The 22501-nt window shown below is 55.9% G+C and overlaps 2 protein-coding genes across 2 annotated transcripts; one reads left to right on the plus strand and one right to left on the minus strand.

The window, feature by feature from the left end:
- Positions 1–551: 551 nt before the first annotated feature.
- CGCA056_v011948 (putative endo-1,3(4)-beta-glucanase) lies at positions 552–2918 on the plus strand (the record flags this gene model as incomplete). The annotated part of the gene is made up of 1 exon (XM_037327192.1): positions 552–2918. The coding sequence occupies one exon, from the start codon at positions 552–554 to the stop codon at positions 2916–2918; it is 2367 nt and encodes a 788-aa protein (XP_037174578.1).
- A 268-nt stretch (positions 2919–3186) lies between these two features.
- On the minus strand, positions 3187–21171 carry mam3 (M cell-type agglutination protein mam3; the record flags this gene model as incomplete). Its single annotated transcript, XM_037327193.1, has 4 exons — positions 3187–3919; positions 4059–4268; positions 4355–13295; positions 13350–21171. 4 exons carry the CDS (start codon positions 21169–21171, stop codon positions 3187–3189), a joined length of 17706 nt encoding a protein of 5901 aa, XP_037174336.1.
- Between the last annotated feature and the right edge of the window lie 1330 nt (positions 21172–22501).

The following is a 22501-nucleotide window of genomic DNA, read 5'->3' on the forward strand; positions in this document are numbered from 1 at the left end:
TATCATGCTATATCATGCTTTTCGGGCCACGCATTTGCGACTTCGCAACCTCGCTCCGCGGAACCATCCGTTGATGATGTCTAATTCAATTTCTAGAGTCATTTTTGCTGTGTTGTAAAACAGTTTTTGAGACGAGGACATCGCTGTACCGAAAAGGGGTTAGCACAGCTTCTCGGAGGAGCCGGCGGGCAGCCGGCGCGTCGATCAACCCCGATGAAACGGGCCCCATATGAAATAAATGAAGAGGAAAGACCAAGCAACGATCCGAACTCAGATTTGAGTTCGCCTGGGATCTCAACGTAGCAATGCATGAGATTTAAGATGATGATAAACTCAAAATCCCCTGAAGAAGCTGGAGAGTCCCCTCATCGCCCCCTCAATTGAAACAACGAAACAACAAAATTCTCTTTTTACCTTTGAGATCTCAATATTTGAACCATGGCCGCCCTTTTCCACGCGTCCCACTCAACTTTGGTTGCTGCTGTTGCTTGTGCCTGTGCCTGTGCCATACGTTCACACTTGCTGTGTCGTTGAGTCTGTCTTTTCCGAAAATGCATTCCCTCTTTATCCTCGCCGTCCTGGCGTTGATACAAGCAGTCTACCCGCACCATTCACCACGGCATCAGCACAGGCGGCAAGCATCGATCTTGGCGCCCGAAAATACCACGGACTCCTCAAACCTGGGAAGAGGACGGCCAGTCAACGTCTTTCAGCCCATTTCTGACGATCGGCCCATCTTGGTCCCAACTAGAGACGATCACCCCCAAAAGCCCGTGGGCGTGCGCCATGACGGACCGATTCAGACCAACAAATTCTACGCCAATTTCTTTGCCAACAATCAGGACAACGCTACATGGACGCATCCGTACTCGGTTTGGTGGTCGAACGATACAGTCAAGCAGGGTCATGGTCTTTCAATCTCGCATACGAACCGGGAGGACTTCATCTACGGCTCCGGTGACCCAGCCAAATCCTTCGAGGACCCGTTGTTCAAGCAGTCTATCGCTCTATCGGCACGAGAGCTACAGAATGGAACTGTCTTGACAACCGACTCCTTGACATCTTTTGCGGTCAATGTAAACTTGGCACCGAGGAAAGGGGCCGAGCCTATTGTCTCGTTTCCCCTGGTCCAAGGAATGGCGTTCGTGACGGGAGTTTACCACGGTGCTACGGTCCTGATTCAGTCACAAAGAGGTTTTTTAGATCTCACCAGATTGGAGGACGATTCCCGTGGGCTTGGGGCACCCGGTTGGAGAACTTGGGTGAGCGAAAATGGGCAGCCCGTTGAGTGGCTGATCTACGTCAACCCAAGCCGCGGCTCTCAGACGCCTAAACTTACCATGGCCAACAACGGAACTATCGTAGGACCCGGTAACTTCACAGGAAGTGTGCAAGTCGCGAGGAATCCCAAAGGCAAGAACGGCGCTCGCATCTTCGGCCAGGCTGCGAGAGTCTACCCCATCGGAGGAGAAATGAAAGGATCGGTATCAGGCAGAACGGGATCGTACACATTTTCCTGGAAGAAGGGCGGCGACAAAACCATCCCCCTACTCATGTTCGCTCTGCCGCACCATGTCAAATCTTTCGACAGCAAAACCGCCAGAGGTCTCACTGACCTCCAGCTCGCGAGTACGACAAAGGGCATTGCAACTGCGACTTTTGGAGACTCGTTCACGATGATAGAGCCGGATCTTCCGACAGACATGGGATTTGATCCTTGGTCGCCGCGTCTGGGCTCGGTCGGATCCCGGGAAGCAAGAGGCGGCACAGTATCCACCGAGGCCAAAGACGCGATTGTTGCCGCTGGGAAGTTGGAGCTTGAGTTGGATGCCATTGCCATCACCAATTTGACTTCCAAATACTATGCCGGTATCGCTTTCTCGAAATACGCTAGGGCTCTCTATGCGGTCAACAGCATCGCTGGAGACAGGTCGTACACTAAGGACGCACTAGTCAAGCTCGAGGCAGCCTTTGACAGATACGTCAACAACCTCGAGCCAAACCCCCTCTACTACGACAATGTCTGGAAAGGCCTGGTCTCTTCTGGCTCGTACGGAAACAATGACTCCTCAATTGACTTCGGGAACACCTACTACAACGACCACAACTTTCATTACGGATACTACGTTTACACGGCCGCAATCATAGGGCACCTCAACCCGTCATGGCTCAAGAAGAACGACTCGGTCAACAAAGTCTGGGTCAACAACTTGATCCGAGACTGGTCCAACCCCTCGTCGGAAGACCCGTATTTCCCATTCTCGCGCTCCTTCGACTGGTTTCACGGACACAGTTGGGCTCGTGGTGTTCTCGAGGCTCCTGATGGGAAAGATCAAGAGTCCTCGGCAGAAGACGCCTTTTCAACCTATGCCATCAAGATGTGGGGACGCACCATTGGCGATGAGGCTCTCGAGGCTCGCGGGAACCTTCAGCTGGCTGTCACGGCTCGTAGCTTGCAGTCCTATTTCCTGCTCGCCAGCGACAACAAGGTGCAGCCAGAGAAGTTCATCGACAACCGAGTGACGGGAATCTTGTGGGATCGAAAGGTCAACCATACAACCTACTTCGGCGACAAAACCAGCTTCATTCAGGGTATCCACATGCTCCCAATCGTGCCCAGCAGCGCATACGTTCGCAAGCCGTCTTTTGTGCGTGAAGAGTGGGATCAGTACTTTGCAGGAAACAAGAGCGGCGCGCTTTCTGGGGATGGATTCGTCGGCCACGTCTACGTGAATCTTGCCATTGCTGATAAGGCTGGTGCGGTTGAGAGCTACAACTTCATGAAGAGCCAGGCGGTGAATAGCACCAACTTGGATGGACAGAGTTTAGCTTGGCATCTTGCATACACAGCAGCATTGGGTGGGAGCTTAGGCTCGAGGTCGCCACTCAACTCGACAGTAGATCAAGTAGGCGAATAAACCAACACAACCTTCGACTTGGGTGGAGTCATTCGAAGATGCCCAAGTTGGATTGCTCTCTACCATGAACTAGCGTCATTAAGTCATCTCACGCCAGTGCACTCGTAGTTGATGGAGAATAATATTGAAATGAAAATGGTATTACTATTATGATTAAGACTGATGTTTTAATGTTCAATGGCAGTCAAGCATTCTGCCCGAGTGGAGGACTTCCACGATGTGGAGTCGAGTACAAAAGAAATCAAGTAAGACATGTTATCATAAATCCTTATACGCTTCCCGAGTCCAAACATCTGGCTCCATCGTTCCTGCTCGTAGACGGTACGCTGGTCTGTTGAACCGGAGGAGATGATCCGTCGACGTCGATTCTCCAGACCTGTCCGGAGTTGTTCTCAACGGCGTAGAGGTATCCGTCAGTCGTAGCGTAGGTAGCACCCCAGAACGGTGCGGTTCCGGACGTGACTCCGGTCAAAGCGCCCAGGCTCTGTCCGATGGTCCAGTCCTTGGTGGTGCGGCTCCATCTCATGAGGACGCAGTTGAAGTTCTTGACACCAATTGTCCAAAGATCTCCACCTCCGCTTCCAGGGACAACACTCCAGTCTCCCACGGTGTACCCATCGGCTCCACCGTCAACCAGTCCTGATCCGACCAGTCTTCCGTACGTGGCCGAACCAGGCAAGAAGTCGTACTGGTACCAGTCGATACCGCTGGTTGAAATCCAGTATTGACCATTTTGGTCGATATCTCCGGTGTTGAAGGCAGCGTTGTACAGCTTAGATGCCTGAGTAAATGTGGACACTGTTGTCGTGTTGCCGTTGCCAAGGATACGGATGACGCGGTAGTCGCTCGTTCCGGTGTTGGGCTGAGAAATGGCGTACATGTAGTCTTCTCGAGAGTTGTAACCAAGGGCGTTGATGTTGCGCGTGTTGTCGCCGCCGAGGTTGCTTGTGACTACTGTCTGAGCACCATTGGCAAGATTGATAGAGTACAATGTCACAGTACTGCCACTTTGAACTAAGTATCCAGTTGTGGGACAAGAGAAAGCGGCTCCCGCTGTGGCTGATGCTACCGAGCGGCTGATTGATGAGGTAGACGTGGATCTGACACTGGAGCTGCTGCTGCTACTGACTGCGGCTCTACTTGATGAAGACACAGCGGCAGAGGAGCTTGACAGAGACGATGACACAGCTCTTGCGGATAGTGCTGAAGAGGATGATGACGCCGCCACCGCCGCTGCAGAGCTTGTTGATGATCTTGAAGAGGACGCGGCCGCGGCTGGAGACGAGGAAGAAGCAGTGACAGCTCTGGTTACCAGGGTTGATAGACTGCTGGATGAAGCGGCTGCGGCTGCTGTTGAGCTGGCAACTAAGCTTTGGCCGAGGACAGGTGTGCTTGATGCTGCCACCGCAGATGCCGACGTAGGCGTTTGGACATACACAGTGCCTGGCGCGGTTCCTGATGGCTGAACAATGGAAACTGTCGTGGAGCCAGTTGGTGTAGCCGTGCCACTGTATGGGCCGACGACCGTCACGAAGAGAGCCGGAAGGCCGACAACGACGGTACCGGGCGCCGTACCGGCCGGTGCAATTGTTGTGATTGTCGTTGAGGCTGCGTTAGCCGCCGTGAGGAAGAGAGTTGAGGTGACGTAAGAGGCCTGCTGTGCCGGAGTTGCCACGACCACGGTACCTGGAACAGTACCTTGCTGGGCAATCGTCGTGATAGTTGTTGGGCCGGTGATAGGAATAGTTCCTGAGTACGCCTGAGTCGATGTGACGAACAAAGCCGGATAAGCAACCACGATGACTCCTGGAGCCGTGCCACTTGGTTGTACGGTTGCAACTGGGACAGGGCCAGTGATCGAGCTTGCGCCGCTGTATACCACCGCAGAGGTAATGAAACGAGCAGCAACCACGTAAGTGCCTGCGTTCGTACCCACGGGGGCGATAGTTGAGATGGTGGTTGGTGCTGTGATCGCAGCTGTACCGGTGTAGGCAACCTGGGAAGTAACGAAGAGAGCCGGGTTGGCGACAATGTAGGTGCCTGCGTTCGTGCCAACAGGAGCAACTGTCGAGATCGTAGTTGGAGCTGTAATAGCTGCCGTACCACTATACGCAACCTGCGAGGTGACAAAAAGGGCTGCCTGGGTCGCCACGATGTAAGTGCCTGCATTCGTGCCGACTGCTGGAATAGTTGCTATCGTTGTAGGTGCTGTGATGGTAGCTGTGCCACTATAAGCCACCTGAGAGGTGACGAAAAGGGCCGGGTTCGCCACGATATAAGTTCCTGCATTAGTGCCAACCGGAGCAATGGTCGAGATTGTGGTCGGAGCCGTGATAGCTGCTGTGCCACTGTAAGCAACCTGAGAAGTAGCAAATAGGGCTGCCTGAGTCGCCACGATGTAAGTGCCAGCGTTAGTACCAATGGGTGGAATCGTTGCTATCGTTGTAGGCGCTGTGATGGCAGCTGTTCCGCTGTATGCCACTTGAGAAGTGACATAGAGAAGGGCTTGGCTAGCAACGAGGTATGTGCCCGGGTTCGTTCCGCTAGGAGCTATAGTCGCGATTGTGGTCGGAGCCGTGAGAGGAACGGTACCAGTGTACGGCACTTGAGAGGTCACGAAGACTGCTGCGGGTGTTGCAACGATAATCGTTCCGGGAGCGCCGACTCCAGTGGGGGCGATGGTGGAAATTGCAACGGGACCAGTCAGAGTACTCGGGCCACTGTACTGTACTGTCGTGGTGATGTACGAAGCAGGGTCGGCCTCAATGATTGTTCCGGGCACTGATCCTGACGGAAGGATGGTTGAGATTCGAGTTGGTCCTGTGACTGCTGTATTTGTTCCAGTGTACAGAACTCGTGAGGTGACGTAGGATCCAGGAGAGGCGACGATCACAGTGCCTGGTGCCGTTCCAGAGGGCGCAATCGTCGAGATCGCGGTTGGAGCGGTCACAGCTGGGTCACCTCCAGTGTAGAGAACCTGAGAAGTGACGAAGACCGCAGGCTGGACTACAACATACGTGCCAGCAGCACTACCCTGCGGCGCGATAGTCGAGATCGTCGAGGGAGCGGTGATGCCACCGCTGATCACCCGAGACGTGACGAAGAGAGCAGGCTGGGCCACGATATAAGTGCCAGGAGCGGTACCCTGTGGCGCAACAGTCGAGATTGTTGAGGTAGCAGTGATACCGGCGCTGAAAACCTGTGAAGTGACGAACAGCGCGGGCTGGGCCACGACATATGTTCCAGCAGCACTACCCTGCGGCGCAATAGTTGAGATGGTCGTAGGAGCGGTGATGCCCGCACTGATCATCTGAGAAGTGACGAAGAGCGCCGGCTGAGCCACGATGTAAGTGCCAGGAGCGCTGCCTTGTGGTGCGATGGTCGAGATTGTTGAGGTAGCCGTGATACCGGCGCTGAACAACTGTGATGTAACGAAGACCGCAGGCTGGGCAACGACGTATGTACCAGCGGCAGTGCCCTGCGGCGGGACAGTTGCAACGGTCGTAGGGGCGGTGATGCCAGCACTAAACACCTGAGAGGTGACGAAGAGCGCCGGCTGGGCTACGATATATGTACCAGCGACACTTCCCTGTGGCGCGACAGTTGATATGGTCGTAGGGGCGGTAATACCGGCGCTGAACAGCTGTGATGTGACGTAGGACGCCGGGTTGACCGATGGGGATGCAGAGCTTCTTTGAGATGCAGCTGCGGAGGAAGACCGCACCGCCGAGGACGATGAAGCTGCCGGTGCCGCAGACGATGCAGCGGCGGAGCTTGACGCGGCGGTGGGCTGAGTTGAAGAAGCCGCCGATGCCGAGGCAGGGGTAGATGATGATCTGACAGACGAAGTAGTGGAGCTGGCCAAGACGTTGTCGAGACCAGAGAGGCTGCTTGAAGGGCTCTCAGCCGAACTACTCGCTGGAGCAGCGGCTGGACTGCTTGATCTGATCGACGAAGACACCGCTGCTGAAGCAGCTGATGAGACGGCCGAGGCGCTGGCCGACGCACTTGCTGCCGCGCTGCTTGCTTGTGCAGCTGGAGATGAGGATGAGACCACTGGCGAGGCAGCGGTGGATGAAACTGCGGGGGCGGCGGCCGAGGAACTCGACAAGATGTTGTCTAGGCCGGAGATGCTACTCGAAGGATTGACAGCAGAGCTGCTGGCTGCCGCTGCGGCTGATGAGATGGCTGACGATACAGCTGAAGAGATGGCGGGTGAGCTGGCAGCTGCGCTGCTTGCTTGGCTTGCTGGGGCGCTGCTTGCGGGTGCAGAAGATACCGCAGAGGAGGCCGCCGGCGAGGCAGATTGAGATGCCGATGCGGCAGCTGAACTCGAGACATCAGCCAAGCTTGAAGAGGACAAGATGTTGTCCAGGCCTGTTTCCGATGAAGTGGCTGGCGCGCTTGAGATAGCAGGGCTTGAGACCGCGGAGGAAGTAGGGCTTTGAACCGAATTTGCGGCCGAGGAGCTCGCAGCCAGAGAGCTTGATACCGCCACCAAGGAGCTGGATGCAGCAGTTGTCGAACTGGGGATAATGGTGTCAAGCTCTGGGGATGAGGCGACGACGGAGGAGCTGACCGAAGCAGGACCGCTGGTGGCTGAAATGCTGGAAGACGGGATGGCTGAGGAGATTGCCGCTGACGAGGCCGAGGCAGATGTCTCGACGCTAGACGAAGCCACTGGGCTGGAAGCAGAGACTTCACCGTTGCTTGACGTCGGTGCGACGGCCGTTGACTGCTGCGTGGAGCTCAAGATGTTCGATTCTACAAGCTCGCTCGAGGATGGGCTAGGCTCAGCAGAAGAGGCAGCTGCGCTTGAAAGAGCCGCTGACGAGCTTGCAATCTCCGAGGATGCGGACTGAATCGCACTGGAGCTGGCATCGAGGGAAGGTGCGGCCGTAGGTTCAGTTGAACTGGACTGAATGGCAGATTCCTCGGTGCTTGTTGTCTTAATGGCTGAGGATGTGCTCGAGCCAACGGTAGCCTGCGTGCTTGACGGGATGAGGCTGCTTTCCGATGGACTTACCGATGCTGTAAGGCTTTGAGGATCGATCGAGGCGGAAGTGGGCAACGATGTTGCCGCCGAAGATACGGAAGCGTCGGACGAGATGGCCGTGGAGCTGAAGATCTGATCATCAGCACTCTCTGAAGCGGATGAAGCGGCTGCGCTCGATGAGGCCGCAGAGCTGGCCGCGTCTGCCTGCGAGGTGACATCTGTCACACTGGCGGATGGCGAGACTGAGTTGTCTTGTGTGCTGCTTGCACTGATGCCGGCTTCGGTGGACGTTCCCACAAGGCTCGAAGCACTCGCAGACTGCGCATCCGTGGCCGCAGTGGTTGCACCAGAGCTGACGGAGTCTTGGCTGGTAACATCTGCCGAAGTAATGGATGCATCTGCTGAGGCAACCGATGATGAAGCTGCGGCAGACGACGTTGGCAGCAGGGTGGCACCCAAAGGATCGGTGCTTGACTGAGCCGCGGTATCCTGGGCACTGCTACCGGTTGGTGCCTGTGAAGCCTCGCTCGTAGCGCTGGCCGAGGCGGTTAATGCGGCTGAAGTCTCGGGGATAGACGTGCTTCCAGGCGTTGCTTCCGTAGGATCATCGGACGCGGAAGCTGTCGGTGAAACGTTGCTTGTCAAGCCTCCTGAGGAACTCTCGTCGGACACGGTAGCACCCTCAGATGAGCTTGCGGTTTCTTGACCGAGGGCAGAGTCTGTTGAGCTGCTGGCGACGATAGATGATTCGGTTGCGGCGTCAGAAGCCCTAGAGAAGGCGGTGCTAGAGGTCAAGTCATCATCCAAGCTGATGGAAGCCGACGGAGAGACGACTGAAGAGCCAGAGCCTGTAGTAGCCTGGGTCTCTGAGGCGGCATCAGTGGCAGATGACAAGAGGCTCGTGAGACTTGCGGGAAGAGCGTCCGAGGATGCAGACGCGTCTTCAGAGGCTGTAGCCGAAGAAGGATCGGAACTGGTGTCCGCGGGATCCGAGGTTGGTGTCGCAGCGAGCGAACTCTCACCAGTTGAGCCAGATATGGTAGCCGTTGGGTCTTCTGAGGCCGAGGCAGAGGTTGGTGAGTCCGCAGAAGTTGATGCCGTCTCACTGGCTGTCGCAAGCAGTGACGAGGGCAACGCTGATGCGTCGGTGCTGGCGTCACTGACTGATGGATCTGTCGTGGCAGCTGACGTAGCCGCGTCGGTCGTTGAGAAGAAGGACTCAGGGGCGGCGATGACGATGATTCCAGGAGCAGTTCCTGAGGGATCAAGCGATGTCAGGACCGTCGGTGCGGTGATCTGCTCTCCTGCAGTAGGCGTGTATCGAACCGTGGTAGTCAGGAAGCGTGCTCTGAGAACAGGCGACACGATAAAAACTCCAGGCAAGGTTCCAATAGGGGGGATTATTGAGACCGTGACGAGACTTGCGATCTCCACCGCTCCGTTCAACGACGTGGCGCCGCTGACTGTGGACGTCACAAAGGCGGCAGGGTTCGTGCCCACGACAACTGTTCCACGTCCTGTACCTGTCGGTAGGAAGGTGGTAAGTGGGATAGTACCAGAAGCGCCGATTGATCCAGTGTATGGAATCGAGATCGTGTCGAAGAGCGCGGTTGTAGCTGATGGACCGCTCGTGGCGGCTGAAGAAGCGATACTGCTGGCACCCTGGGAGCTGGAGACCGACTCTGCTTGAGTAGAGGAAGCCTCGCTGGCCGCAGAGCTAGCCGAAGATGCGGCCGCGCTCTCTGAGGATGCCAAATCAGTGGAAGAGGACGTGCTACTCTCCAAAATCTGGGTGTCAACGGGAAGAGTGGCCGTGGGCGATGAAGTTGAGCTCAGAGCGGACGACAAATCATTGGAAGATTCCGCGGTCGTCAAGGATGCTGTGCTTTCTGTCGTAGCTGAGGCTCCTGGATCCGACGACGTGACTGCGTCAGATGCCGTTGAGCTGAGAATTGAGGACAGAATGTCCTCGTCAGCCGAGCTCGTCGCTGAGGCAGGTCCTGTAGCCGATGCCGTGTCCAAAGAGCTGCTAGCGTCTTCTGAAGTTGTCAATGAGGCCGATGCAGTCTCAGTAGCTGAGGCTGAGATATCCGTGGTGCCGTCGGCTGATGAGCTCGTGACTGAAGCTCCATCACTCGACGTCAAACTAGCTGGCAAGCCCGTGTCTGAGTCCGTAGCACTGGCCGAGTCCGTAGCACTGGCCGAATCTGTTGCGCTGGCTGATTCCGACGCCGTCGACTCCAATGACGTGAGAGCATCGCTCAACGCGCTAGTCAATGATGATAGAGAATCATCCGTCGTGCTAGCTTGAGTCGAGACACTGTCAGTCTCAGACGTGCCGCTGGCCGAGATGGCACTATCGGTAAGAGATGCGGAGGAAGTCGGGTCAGCTGTCGAGATGCTCTCGGAACCAGTTGAGGTGAGGCTCTGAAGATCAGGATCCACGGAAATGCTGCCAGTTGCGGGAGATGTAATGTCGGTGGCAGACGTGATATCGGTGGCAGATGAAACATCAGTTGATGCTGTGTCACTAGCTGAATCGGTCGCAGATGCAGTGAGGGAATTCGTAGAGCTGTCCTGGGTGAGGAGGTCAGGATCGGCAGAGGAGTCGCTGGTAGCAGACGACGCAGGATCGGTGATAGACGATGCTCCGGTGAAAGTTGTTTCAGTAGCCGAATCGGTAGACAATCCAGTGATTGAGTCCGTCGAGGAGGCTTGCGAAGAGAGGTCGGAGTCCAGAGACGTCACGCTGGCGACATCCGATGTGATGGAAGCGGAGTCAGTCTCAGAGAGAGATGCTGGACTGGTGATGCCGGTGTCAGACGCCGAGGCAGTGTCTGATGCGCTGCTGTCTGACGTGGCAGTAGCGTCAGTCGATGAGAAGACGTTGGATAGAGCGTCATCCGAGGAAGTGGCGGAAGCTGAAGTCAGAGTGTCAGATGAGGCGGTCGGGTCTGAAAGGACACTGGAGCTATCCGTAGCCGTAGCATCGGCGGAAGTGATGGTGTCCGTGGAAGACGCTGAGGCATCCGTGGAGCTTGCGCCATCTGTCGTCAGACTGTCAGTAGATGACACGACATCCGATAGCAGGCTAGTGTCATCCGAGGAGGCGGCAGTGCTGACGGTGGCCGTATCCGAAGTTGAAGGGGCGCTGGTGATGAGCGTGTCAGAGAGAGTAGTGCTCTCACCCGTTGGATCCGTCGCTGTCGAAGAGACATCAGACGCAGTCGATGCGTCAGCTGTAGTTGAAGAGGATTCATCTGACAAGACAGTCTCTGACGATGAGATGCTAGCATCCGATGTGGTGGCTGTCTCTCCGTCGGAAGAAATAGTTGAGCTAACCTGGGTCGTCGAATCAGTGGCGGTGATTGAAAGACCGTCTGACAGTGTCGTTCCTGTGAACGCCGAAGAGGTATCCCCAGTGGTGGAAGCAGTGACGGAGTCGCTTGTAGGAGAAGAGAATGCGTTCGACAAGGCAGTCTCTGAAGCCGAGATACTAGCGTCCGATGCAGTCGCTGTTTCTGAGTCTGATGTGGCCGTGGCGTCTGAGGACGTGGCTCCAGATGCAGTAGTCTCGCTGGCGGTGGAGATATCCGAGCCTGTCTGAGAAGCGTCGGTAGCTGTGGACAAGGAACTGTCTGACGCGGCACTGTCTGTGGAGGCAGTGGTAAGATCTGACAGCGTGGTTGTGATACCATCAGAAGTGACAACCGTAGCGCTGATGCTTTCCGACAAGGATGTCGAGTCCTGAGTTGAGGTGGTGAAAGCGTCGCTAAGAACAGTCTCGCTGCTAGACGAGGCCCCAGTCTCACTTGCTGTGCTGTCCGTAGCTGTACTTTCTGTTGAGATGCTGTCCGTTGCTGTGATTCCTGATGCTGTGCTATCACTTGCCGTGCTCTCACTGGCCGTACTCTCACTTGCTGAAGTAGTAAAGACATCAGTAAGAACAGACTCGCTAGTGGTAGACGCTCCAGTCTCGGAAGCAGTACTGTCTGTGGCAGTGCTCTGCGACGAGATACTGTCGGTTGCCGAAGTGATGAGGGAATCAGTCAGAACTGACTCGCTACTGGTGGAAACTCCAGAATCGGATGCCGTGCTCTCTGTGGCAGTGCTCTGTGTTGAGATGCTATCGGTCGCCGCACTGTCGGTAGCTGTGCTCTGGCTTTCCGTGCTCAAAGTCGAGATGCTATCGGTCGCCGTGCTCTCAGTTGTGAAAGCATCAGTCAACACAGTCTCGCTGCTGGAGCTGACTCCAGTCTCGCTCGCTGTGCTTTCTGTGCCGGTGCTCTCTGTCGACAGACTCTGAGTAATGGCGCTGTCTGATGCCGTGCTCTGAGAAGTGATGCTCTCTGTAGCAGTACTATCCGTTGCGGTGCTCTCGGTGGTGAAAGCATCGGTCAAGACACTCTCGCTACTGGAAGTGATTCCAGTCTCGCTGGCAGTGCTGCCCGTTGCAGTGCTGTCGGTAGTAATGCTGTCAGAGAACGTGCTCTGAGTTGAGGCGCTGCCGGTTGCCGTGCTTTCCGACACCGTGCTCTCTGATGCTGTGATGTCGGACAGAGTTGACTCTGTCGCGGTCGACACCGACGCGGTGCTATCATAGGATACGGTCTGGAAGATCTGACTCTCCACTGACTGGCTGGAGTCACTTGTGGCCGCGCTCGAGGAAGAAAGCGAGTCCGTAGACGCAGTTTCAGTCGTGAGAGCGCTGGTTTCTGATGCGGTCGTAATCGAGTCTGTCGACTCGGTGCCAGTAGTCAGCCCGCTGGCGGTGTCCGAGGCGCTTGTTACCGAGTCTGTCGATTCGGTTCCAGTGGTAAACGCGCTGGTCTCCGATGCAGTCGTTACTGAGTCTGTCGACTCAGTTCCAGTGGTTAGACCGCTGGTGTCCGAAGCGCTCGTCACGGAGTCCATTGAGAGAGACACGCTGAAGTCCGTCGTGCTAGTAGCATCGCTGAGAGTTGTCAAGCCGGTTGCGCTGCTGTCGGATGAAGCAGAGTCAGTGGAAACAAGGCTCTGGGGGTCGATGCTATCCGTGGAGGCGCTGTCTGTGGAGATGCTATCGGTAGACGCAGAGTCAGTTGAGAAGGTGGCACTCGCTGTAATGGTGTCAGAGGAAATGCTGTCCGTCGATGCACTCGCGGTCGTGAGACTGTCCGTGGCAACACTGTCGGTGGAGAAGGAATCGGTCGAAACGCTGGCGGTGGAGAAGCTGTCGGTCGAAGCACTATCGGTTGTGATAGAATCCGTCGAAATGCTAGCAGTTGAGATGCTATCTGTGGAGATGGATTCCGTAGAGATACTAGCAGTCGAAACGCTATCAGTGGAAATGCTGTCGGTTGAGATGCTAGCCGTCGAAATACTGTCCGTTGACGCACTGTCTGTTGAGAAGCTCTCAGTCGAGGTGCTGTCTCCGGTGGAAGCCGTGCTCTCACCAGAGAGCGTCGAAGTAGGAGAGAAGCTGTCGAATAGTGTAGTATCGGTCTCACTTGAGGCAGTCAATGACGCCGAGGTACCGGTGATTGAAGCGCTGTCGCTGGTCAAGCTCTCACTCGACTCAGAGGCGATGGACTCTGAGCTGAACGAGTTGCTCGTTGTGCTAGGGGTAAGAGTGAAGATAGACTCAGTCAAGGAGCCTGAAGACTCGAAAGTCGATGTCGTCAAGCTGAACGAGGTGTCTGTCGAGGCAGAGTCTGTTGAGGCCGAGTCTGTAAATGAGGAGATCGTGCTATCGCCGCTGCTCACAGAACCAGTAGACAGCGAGTCAGTCGAGGACGACAGACTATCAAACTCCAGGCTAGTTGCGGAGCGGATGGTCTCGCTTGCCAGCGTAGTAGAACCGGTCGATGGGTCCAGGCTGGTTGAAGTGATGTCCGACTCGGATGCAGAGAAGCTGGATGTGGTGCCCGTCTCAACTGATGAGAGACTCGTGGTGGCGCCTGGGGAAGCACTAGGCAGAGTAGAGAAAGACTCAGTCTCGCTAGACGTGAACCCAGACGTCGTGGTAGCATCGCTCGAGCTGATTGAACTCTCACTAGATGCGGTTGAAATAGACAGAGTCGACTCGGTACCGCTGTCCGTGGATGTTGACTCCAGAGATCTGTCCTGAAGAGAATCAGATGAAGTGCTTCCTGTCGACACGGCAGATTGGGTGGAGGCCGTGTCGCTGGAGGTGCTTTCACTGGACGCAATGTTGCCAGAGGTGGTCTCCACCGAGAACGAGCTGCTGTCCGTGAAGGAGCTCAGCGAGCTGTCGGAAGAAAGAGAAGTGACGGAGTCAGTTTCAGAGGCGGAAGAGAACGACGTGAACGATGTGCTCTCAGAATCACTCGAAATACTCGCGGCGGATGAGTCTGTCGAGATGCTCACTTCTGAGCTGGTCGTGAAGGTGGTGAATGACTGGAAACCTGCTGAATCGGTGGTCTCCAACGAGGTGATAAAGCTGATAGTAATGGTGGGGTCTGAGGCTGTGGAAGTCTGTGAGACTACCGACTCAGTTGACGCTGTTGACAAACCAGATTCCGTCGACGCTGTTGAGAAACCGGACTCAGTTGATGCTGTTGTGAGATCCGAGGTGACTCCAGAGACCGATTCTGTGCTGCTAGAGAAGGCCGAATCCGTAGACTCCGTCGTAAAAGCGGAGCTCAAGGTCGATGGCGTCTCTGTGCCGCTAGAGATCGTCGACTCACCGGAATTCGTCGTGCTAATCAACGTGTCAAGGTCCAGCGAAGTCGACCCGGACTCACTTGCGGATGAAGCAGACTCTGACTGAGAAGTAAGGGCCGATTCGGTTGAGAAGCTATCAGTCGACAGGCCCGACCCAGTCGAGAAACTATCGGTGGTGGAAAGTCCCGAGGTGGTGCTGATGCTGCTCTCTGACGAGACCGTGGGCGTCACGAAGCTAGAGGCCGTGTTGGACTCGGAGAGAGACGCCGAGTCTGTGACGGACGTCAGCGTCGGCAAGGTGAATGATGCCGAGGTCTGTGCCGTGGACAAAGTTGCCGAGCCCGTCTCGTCACTCGACGAGGACACTAGGGATTGGCCAAGCGCCGAAGAGTCGGTGAGTGAGACAGAAGATGCGGACTCGCCGGAGATAGAAGACAACGTTGTCGGAGTGATTGAGGAGACCTCGGAGCTGAATGAGCCAGAAGTGGGATCAGATACAGAGTTAGTGGAGGCCGAGTCGGTGGTGAACGCGGATGAGGTCAGGTCTGACGCCGAGATTGATGACTCGGTTGAGAAAGCGCTTGATGTCTCATCCGAGAATGACTGAGTCGTGGGGTTCGAGATCGAGACCGAAGTCACGAAGGTCGAGGTCCCGTCGCTGGTTGTGATGAATGAAGCCTCCTCCACAGACGTTGATCCAAATGACGACGTGGGGTCGGACGTAAGTGCGCTATTACTGGTCGCACTGGCTGGACCAGAAGATGTGGCGAAGCTGGTGAAGCTGTCACTAGCGGAACCGGTACTCTGAGAAGATGCTGAATCTGTGCTGACTGTGGATTGGAAGACGTCGCTGAAAGTATCAGTTGTGCTTGCGCTGTTTGTCTCGCTAGCGCTGACACTGCTGAATGAGCTCGAGTCAGAGAAGGCTGAAGACAGGGTCGACGCCGAGTCCGTGGTGATACTCTCAGGTGTGCTTGTGAAGCTGAAAGTGGTAGCTGACGAGCCCGCAGAGTCGGTGCTTGCGGTGACGATGACAGATTCTGAAGACGAAGGGCTGCTGAACACGTTCGACAAGGCAGTGTCTGTATCAGAGGCCGAAGCCGAGGCCGTGCTGCCTGAAATAGTGGCCTCGCTACTGAGAGAAGCTGAGGTAATGTCGGACAACGTGAACGAGGAAGCATCAGAAGCTGATGTTTCGAAGCTAGCGCTGCTCGCCTCCGTGGACGCGCTCAAGGACGCTGAAGCATCTGTGGCCGAGTTGCTAGTCGAGCTGTCAGAACTGGCGGTAGACAACGTAAGCGATGCAAAGTCTGGGTCTGTTGAGGTCAGAGCCGAGGAGGCACTGGGGGAAATGGTGTCGCCTGATGCTGTCTCAGTAGGCTGGGAAGCACTAATCGCCGTCGTAAGGACAGTCGTTGAAACCGAAGTGATTCCGTCTGATGTGATGAGGGAAGTCAGAGTCGTAGAGATCAACGAAGCTCCAAGTGCCTCAGAGCTGGAGGTCAAGCCAGACTGAGTTTCAGCGGAGGACGTCAAAAGGCCTGTTGACGGGGCAGGGCTGGCACTCTCAGAGATGGTCGCAAATGATGAGATTTCCGAGCTAAGAGCAGCGGAAGATTGAGTGAGCGTTCCGTTGGAGACTGCGGGGTCAGACACGGAGCTAGCCTGGCTTTGCGCTGAGGACGAGCTGAAGATATCAAAGTCTGAGATCGACACGGAAGCGCTCGGGGTTTCTGCCGCAGATTGACTGGAGACGGCCGGGTCCGAAGAGATGGAACCAATGCTTGAAGATGCTGGGGCAGTACCGGATGACGAAGCGAACTCAGACTGTGAGACTGAGAGGCTTGCAGAAGCAGACACTGACCCAGAGGCGGGATCACTTGCGGTAGACGCTGCGGTGCCGCTTGACTGGAATGCTTGGCTTTCCGGAATCTCACTCGATGTCTGGACTACTGTAGTCAAGAAGGTTGAGCCGCCTGAAGTAGTCAGGAATGTTGACGAGGAGACGACAGGAGCTGCTGTTGAGGTTTGGGGAGAGCCCGAAGACGAAACAGAGCCAACAGCCTGTGACGAGAAATCGCTTGACGAAGGCCCTCCGGAAGCTGGTGCTTCTGAAGAGGATGCCAGTGATTGCGGATCAACAGATGCGGATTGAGAAACGCCTGGCGTAGCAGAAACAACACCGCTGGGGCCTGAGGTGCTAGCAACAAAGGTCCCTGGTCCCACAGATGCAGACGATGAAGCGGCTGGATCAACTGATGAAGTTCCAACTCCAGTCGAGCTTACAAAGGACTGTCCGAGAGCAGCGTCGCTTGAAGGAGCAATGCTCGCAGCGTTCGACGATCCAATTTGAGTGCTTCCCACCGAGGATGAAATGGGTTGAGAAGCGCTCAAGCTAGCCGCGGGAGTGGTTGATGGCTGCTGCACATTGGACTGACCAGCTGAGGAACTCTGAGCCGCAGGAGAAGCCGCGGCAGAAGACTGAGGCAGTGACGAGTTCGACGGAGTAGGAACGAACGATTGACCTAGGACAGAGCTAGCTGATGATAGAATCGCCGGGTCCACGAGCAAGGATGACACCGCTGCTGGGACTGATGTAGCCGACTGAGCCGGAGCAGAAGATGTCTGCGAGGCCCCCTGTACACCTGTGTTGGCGGACGAAATGGCCGGGGTAGTTGCCGCAGGTTGCAGCAGCGCTGGCACAATAATCACAACCGTGATCTGCAGGAGCGGATCCGACGGAGTGATGGTAGAGACAGTCGTTGTTCCGGTGACCCCTGAAGAGGTAATGAAGCTAGTTGTGATACCTCTACCGGTGGAAGTAGCGGGAGTAGTTATGTCAGGTTGCTGAAGCGCCGGTACAATGACCACAACTGTGATTGCCAGCAGCGGGTCCGTAGGAACAATGGTAGACACAGTCGTGGATCCAGTGACACCAGCTGAGGTGATAAAACGAGTCACAAGACCTCTACCACCTCGAGTACCGTTAGGATCGTTGGGGTCCACGGTAGCAGTGGCAAGAGTTGTCGGTCCAGTAATTCCGAGAAAGTTGTCCAAAGGCACTTGCGAGCTTGCGGCAGAGGCCCCCGGTGAGGCAGCTTGTGCCCCCGTATTCGGGATACCCGGAGCAGATGATGATGGCACAGCTTGCGAAGCAGCAGCGGCAGGCGAGGACTGGCCACTAGCAATGGAATTGGCCAAAGCCGGTGGCGATGTCGCAGCGCCAGCAGGCGACGACACCGCTTGAGAACCACCAGCAGCAGGTGAGGACTGAGCATTAGCGATGGAGCTGGCCAAAGCCGGTGGTGATGTTCCTGCACCTGCTGGGGTGTTAGCAGGCGATGCGCCTCCGCTGCTAGCTGGAGCAGGCTGTGTCTGCGCGGCGGATTGCCCCAACACGATCGTTCCGGGAACTGAACCTTGTGGCAAGACAGTCGACACCGGAACAAGAGCTGAAGACGCAATGTTGCTCGCGGCACTCGCAACAGATGTCACGAAGGAGCCGAAGAGGGGAGCTGTCGGATCAGGCTCAGCAAAGACGACCGTTGCAGGGCCGTTGGACGGGAAGATCGTAGTCACGACTGTTACCGTGCCCGCTGGTCCAGTTCTAGCAGTGCTGCCAGGCCTGGTTGATGTGACGCTCACGAAGGGTTGCGCCAAGATGATTGTTCCTGGCGTAGTCCCTTGAGGCAAGATCGTCGAAATCGGAGTGGCCGCCGAGATCGAGCCAGGGCCGGTGAAGAGCACTCGTGATGTGACAAATGAGGCGGGCGCTGCTACTAGAACTGTACCCGGAGTGTTTCCTGTCGGTTGCACCGTAGAGAAAGCCGTCGGCTGAAGAGTCGGGTCCGCTGCGGTGACGGTGATGGTGACAGTTACGAAGAGATCAGGAATTGCCTGAATAACAGTCGGCGGGCTGTTACCGTTGGCTGGAATCGTAGAAATTGCTGTCGGGGCAGTAATCTGACCCGGCCCCGTAAACAAGACAGTCGAGGTGACAGTAACAATTCCCTGAGCCAAGGGGTCTCCGGCTCCCGGGACGGTGTTGGCACCCGGAGTCGCTGCTGTCGCGCCGGGATTGACACCTCCTTGAGATGCAGCTTGTCCTGGTACACTGCCCTGCGCAGCTGATGAAGTAGCTCCTTGAGGCTGAATGCTTTGAGGTTGAACGGTTACTCCAGGAGCTTGTGTACCGGGAGCATTAGACTGAGCACCGGGGACATTGGACTGGGCTCCAGGAACATTGGATTGGGCCCCAGGAATGTTAGACTGAGCCCCGGGAACGTTTGACTGAGCTCCAGCTGACGACACAGCCCCTTGCGGCTGAATGGTCTGAGGCAGGACAGTTTGTCCAGGGACTTGCGCACCGGGAGCATTAGACTGGGGTACAGCTGAGCCTCCAGAGCTGACTGGGTTATTCGGAACCGCAACAACGAACACTCCCGGTCGAGAGTCTTGAGGGGCAATGGTGGCGATGGTAGTTCTCGGAACACTAAGACCAGCGGAAGTGACGGTTGATGTGATGTAGGCTGCCGCGGACAAGACATCGGGGTTGGTCAGCGGCTGTCCAGTTGCAGGGTCGGTTGCTGCTGGGGCACCAGGAGTTCCGCCGTTGACAGGAGCTGATGCTCCAGAACCAGCATTACCAGCGCCAGTAGCAGCCGTCGCGCCAGGTGCCGCCAGGGTGTTGAAGAAGGCTGTTGGGTCTGCGTTGTTTGGCTGACCGGCCGGTGACTGGTTGTTCGGGAGACCACCATTCGAAGGACCGGCAGAGCCACCGGCTGAAGCCTGGCCGGGAGGAACAGCGACGATGATCGTACCCGGAGCTGTGCCTTGCGGAGCAATCGAAGAGATTGTTACACGTCCTGGGAGTTGAAGAGTTCCCGTGTACTGGATCTCAGAGGTCACATAGAGACCGGGCTGAACCACATCACCAGGGCCTCCCGGAGATGATCCGCCGGGCGTAGGCGCGGGGGAAGCTTGGGGGCCGGATGGCGGTAATCCAGATTGGCTGGGGTTCTGACCCGGTCCGCTGCCTCCGGTCGCGTTCGGACTCGGCGCACCGGTTCCAGCAGGCCCGCGTACAGGATCGTTGCTAGCAGCAGGGCTTCCTGGGTTCGGGTTTGCCGTTGCTCCTGAGCCAGGTGCAAAAGAGGCTTCAAGGGGCTGACCATCAGGACCCGTGCCTGGTGTGCTTCCCGCACCTGGGTTGGCAGCGTTTGAGGGCGCTTGAATGACGAAGACTGTACCAGGCTGGGTTCCGCTGGGAGTCGCAACAAACGCGTCAAGAGTCCTAGTCACAGTCACGGTCGCAGCCAAAGAGTTCGTGTACTCAATCTCAGTTGTGACCTGAGAAGCCACCAAACCCTCGGTCCCAATGTTGAAAAGGGGCTGACTGACGCCATCTCCTCCCGGGCCAGGTTCAGACGGCGACTGATTCGGCACCACGGACGTGATGAATGAAGGAGGTGAGCCTCCTCCGGCAGAAGCAATCGGGGGCACTGCCACCACAACTGTTCCAGCCTGATCACCATCCGGAGAAATGATGCTAACTGTCGTCGGGCCGTTGACTGAGGCAGAGCCGGAGTATTGAACAACCGATGTGACGAAAGGTCTGGGGTCGTTCGGCGCGGGCGCATTGCTCTGCGGTAAGGGGCTGTCGCTCTGCGCAGGATCGTAGCTCTGCGGGAAGGTAACGTCGCTAGGCGTGGGAGCATTGCTCTGCGCGGGAGCATCAGTCTGCGGGACATTGCTCTGTGGAACATTGCTCTGCGGAACATCGCTTTGCGGAACATTGCTTTGCGGGAGAGGATCACTCTGCGACGGAATGTCACTCTGTGCAGGGAAGTCGCTTTGTGCAGAGGCGTCGGCCGGTCTGTTGATGGCAACGATATAAGTCTCAGCCTTTGGCGGGATGGTCGATATCGTAGATGGAGCAGAAAGCGAGCCATTCCCACTCCAATACACCGTCGATGTTACAGGAGGTGGATAATCAATCCTGCCATCCGGAATGGCAACCCAGATTGTGCCGCGGGCGAGTGATCGGTCGTCGGAGGCGGCTGCGGTTGGCGTCGATACTACCAGAGTCTGGGCCGTCGAGATGGGGTTCGATGTAAAAAGGCTCGTGTAGTTGTTGAAGCTCGACACCGTAATCGGGGTTGCCGAAGCTGTTCCGGACCTCGTTATCGTGTAGTACGGTAGTCGGAAATCGAAAGACGACGCGCCAGACGGAAGTTGTCTCCTGGGCAGGAAGTTGCCCCCAGCAGTCGCCTGAGCAAAACTGCCCCTGTCTGTGAAAGTTCCTCCATTTCCATACGCGTCCGACGATGAGTTCCCTGAAGGATCTGATAGTGAGGTAGATGAAGATGACGAAATCTTCAGTGTCGAAGTCGGTAGCGCTTCGCAGTTGGATGTAAGCGATGTTGAGAGCGCGACGTAAGCGACGTAGCTGACGACGTATTCGAGCTCGTTACAGACACATGCGTCGACCTGGCCGTCGTTGATGGCATCAAGACATGATTGCGCAAAACTCTGTCCTCCCAGAAGCGCAAGGGGCAATAGGGCCTTCCACGACCCCGTGAGTCTCGCCATTGTTGCTCAAAAAAGTGAGAGCCGAATTCGCTAGATTCGTAACATGGAAAACAAAGATTACGGAAGAAACATGCAAAGATTTCTGAATTCTTTTACTTGAAAAAGTCTTCGGTAAGACCTTGTTGAAGAGTGAAAGAAAGTTCACGGTATTTTGCTAGAACAAGAGGAGTTTGAAGGTGACATTCGCGCTTTTCGTATGTTTCGAGGTCGAGGGACCAGCGGCTCTTGAGGTAGTCTAGACCGACCCATGGCCCATGACCTCTCTGTGACAGCATCGACATCCATTTGTCACATTATTGCCAAGTGTTTCTATTATCGAGCACTTCCGATTGCAGACATCTTCGTTGGAGTCGTTTGTCCGCTTTCTATAGAGGGTGTTGCGAAATGTTGGTGGTGTGTGCTTGAATAAGCGTGTAGACGGTGGCCGAAAGAGGATGGGATGGAGAGCACCTTCTTACCGTTTGCTATCCACTTGATAACTAGATTCGTGGGGGATGTACCACTTATGTACGACCGCTAGCAATGGATACATCCAGTAGTTTTCTTATTGTGATAGGGCTCCTCGGAATAGACATAAAGACTGCAGATCAGATTCCAACGTCGTCGGTAATGGGGCCGGCGCGCAGAATAGACTATGAAATGGTCGGATTAGGTCAGTAAGCAATGTACCGGATGCGACAATGGGGCAAGAATCCGACTCAATCCTGGGGTTGCAAGCCCTCCCGTCGAGCATGTGGCCAGTCTGGGATGCCAAGATACCCGATGTCCAACGTCACATCCCGTCGGCAGGAGCATCGATGGATCGGGCTCTCTCGGATGAACCCGTCGGGTGGTTGTGGGCCTGTCAGATTAGGTTGGCTCCCGAGTTCAATGATGCATTTGACGGTTGAATTCACGAACTCGGCTCGCAGGTGGCCTCGGGCCGAACAAAACCGCACAGAATCCCCCCCTCGAGGCCGGATTCGTAAGGCTCGGCGATGGAAACTCATGTTGATGGCAGCACTCTTGAGCTTGGGGGTGTCACGCATTCAGTAAGTGGTATGCGATCCAATCTCACCGGGCCGCCAAGCCATCTGGCCTAGTCTGATGTCTTACATGGTTGGATCTGCTTTCATGAAATAAACGTCATTTGTTTGGTGGAGTTTTGACGCCTCTGTTCTCGGCTATCGAATGTCTCACAGCCATTTCAAGCCTTTCCAGTCATCGATTTCGAGCGAACGTGTCTGCTTGATCGCCACATCTTGAACATCGTCGCCCCTCAAACGAGGTACCTACCGCCGATTTCACGATAGCTTCAGCCTCTCCAACGCCACGAACATCAACCCAAAAG

The sequence above is a fragment of the Colletotrichum aenigma genome, assembly GCF_013390185.1.
Source record: "Colletotrichum aenigma strain Cg56 chromosome Unknown KSG_Cg56_contig08, whole genome shotgun sequence".
NCBI lineage: Eukaryota > Fungi > Ascomycota > Sordariomycetes > Glomerellales > Glomerellaceae > Colletotrichum > Colletotrichum aenigma.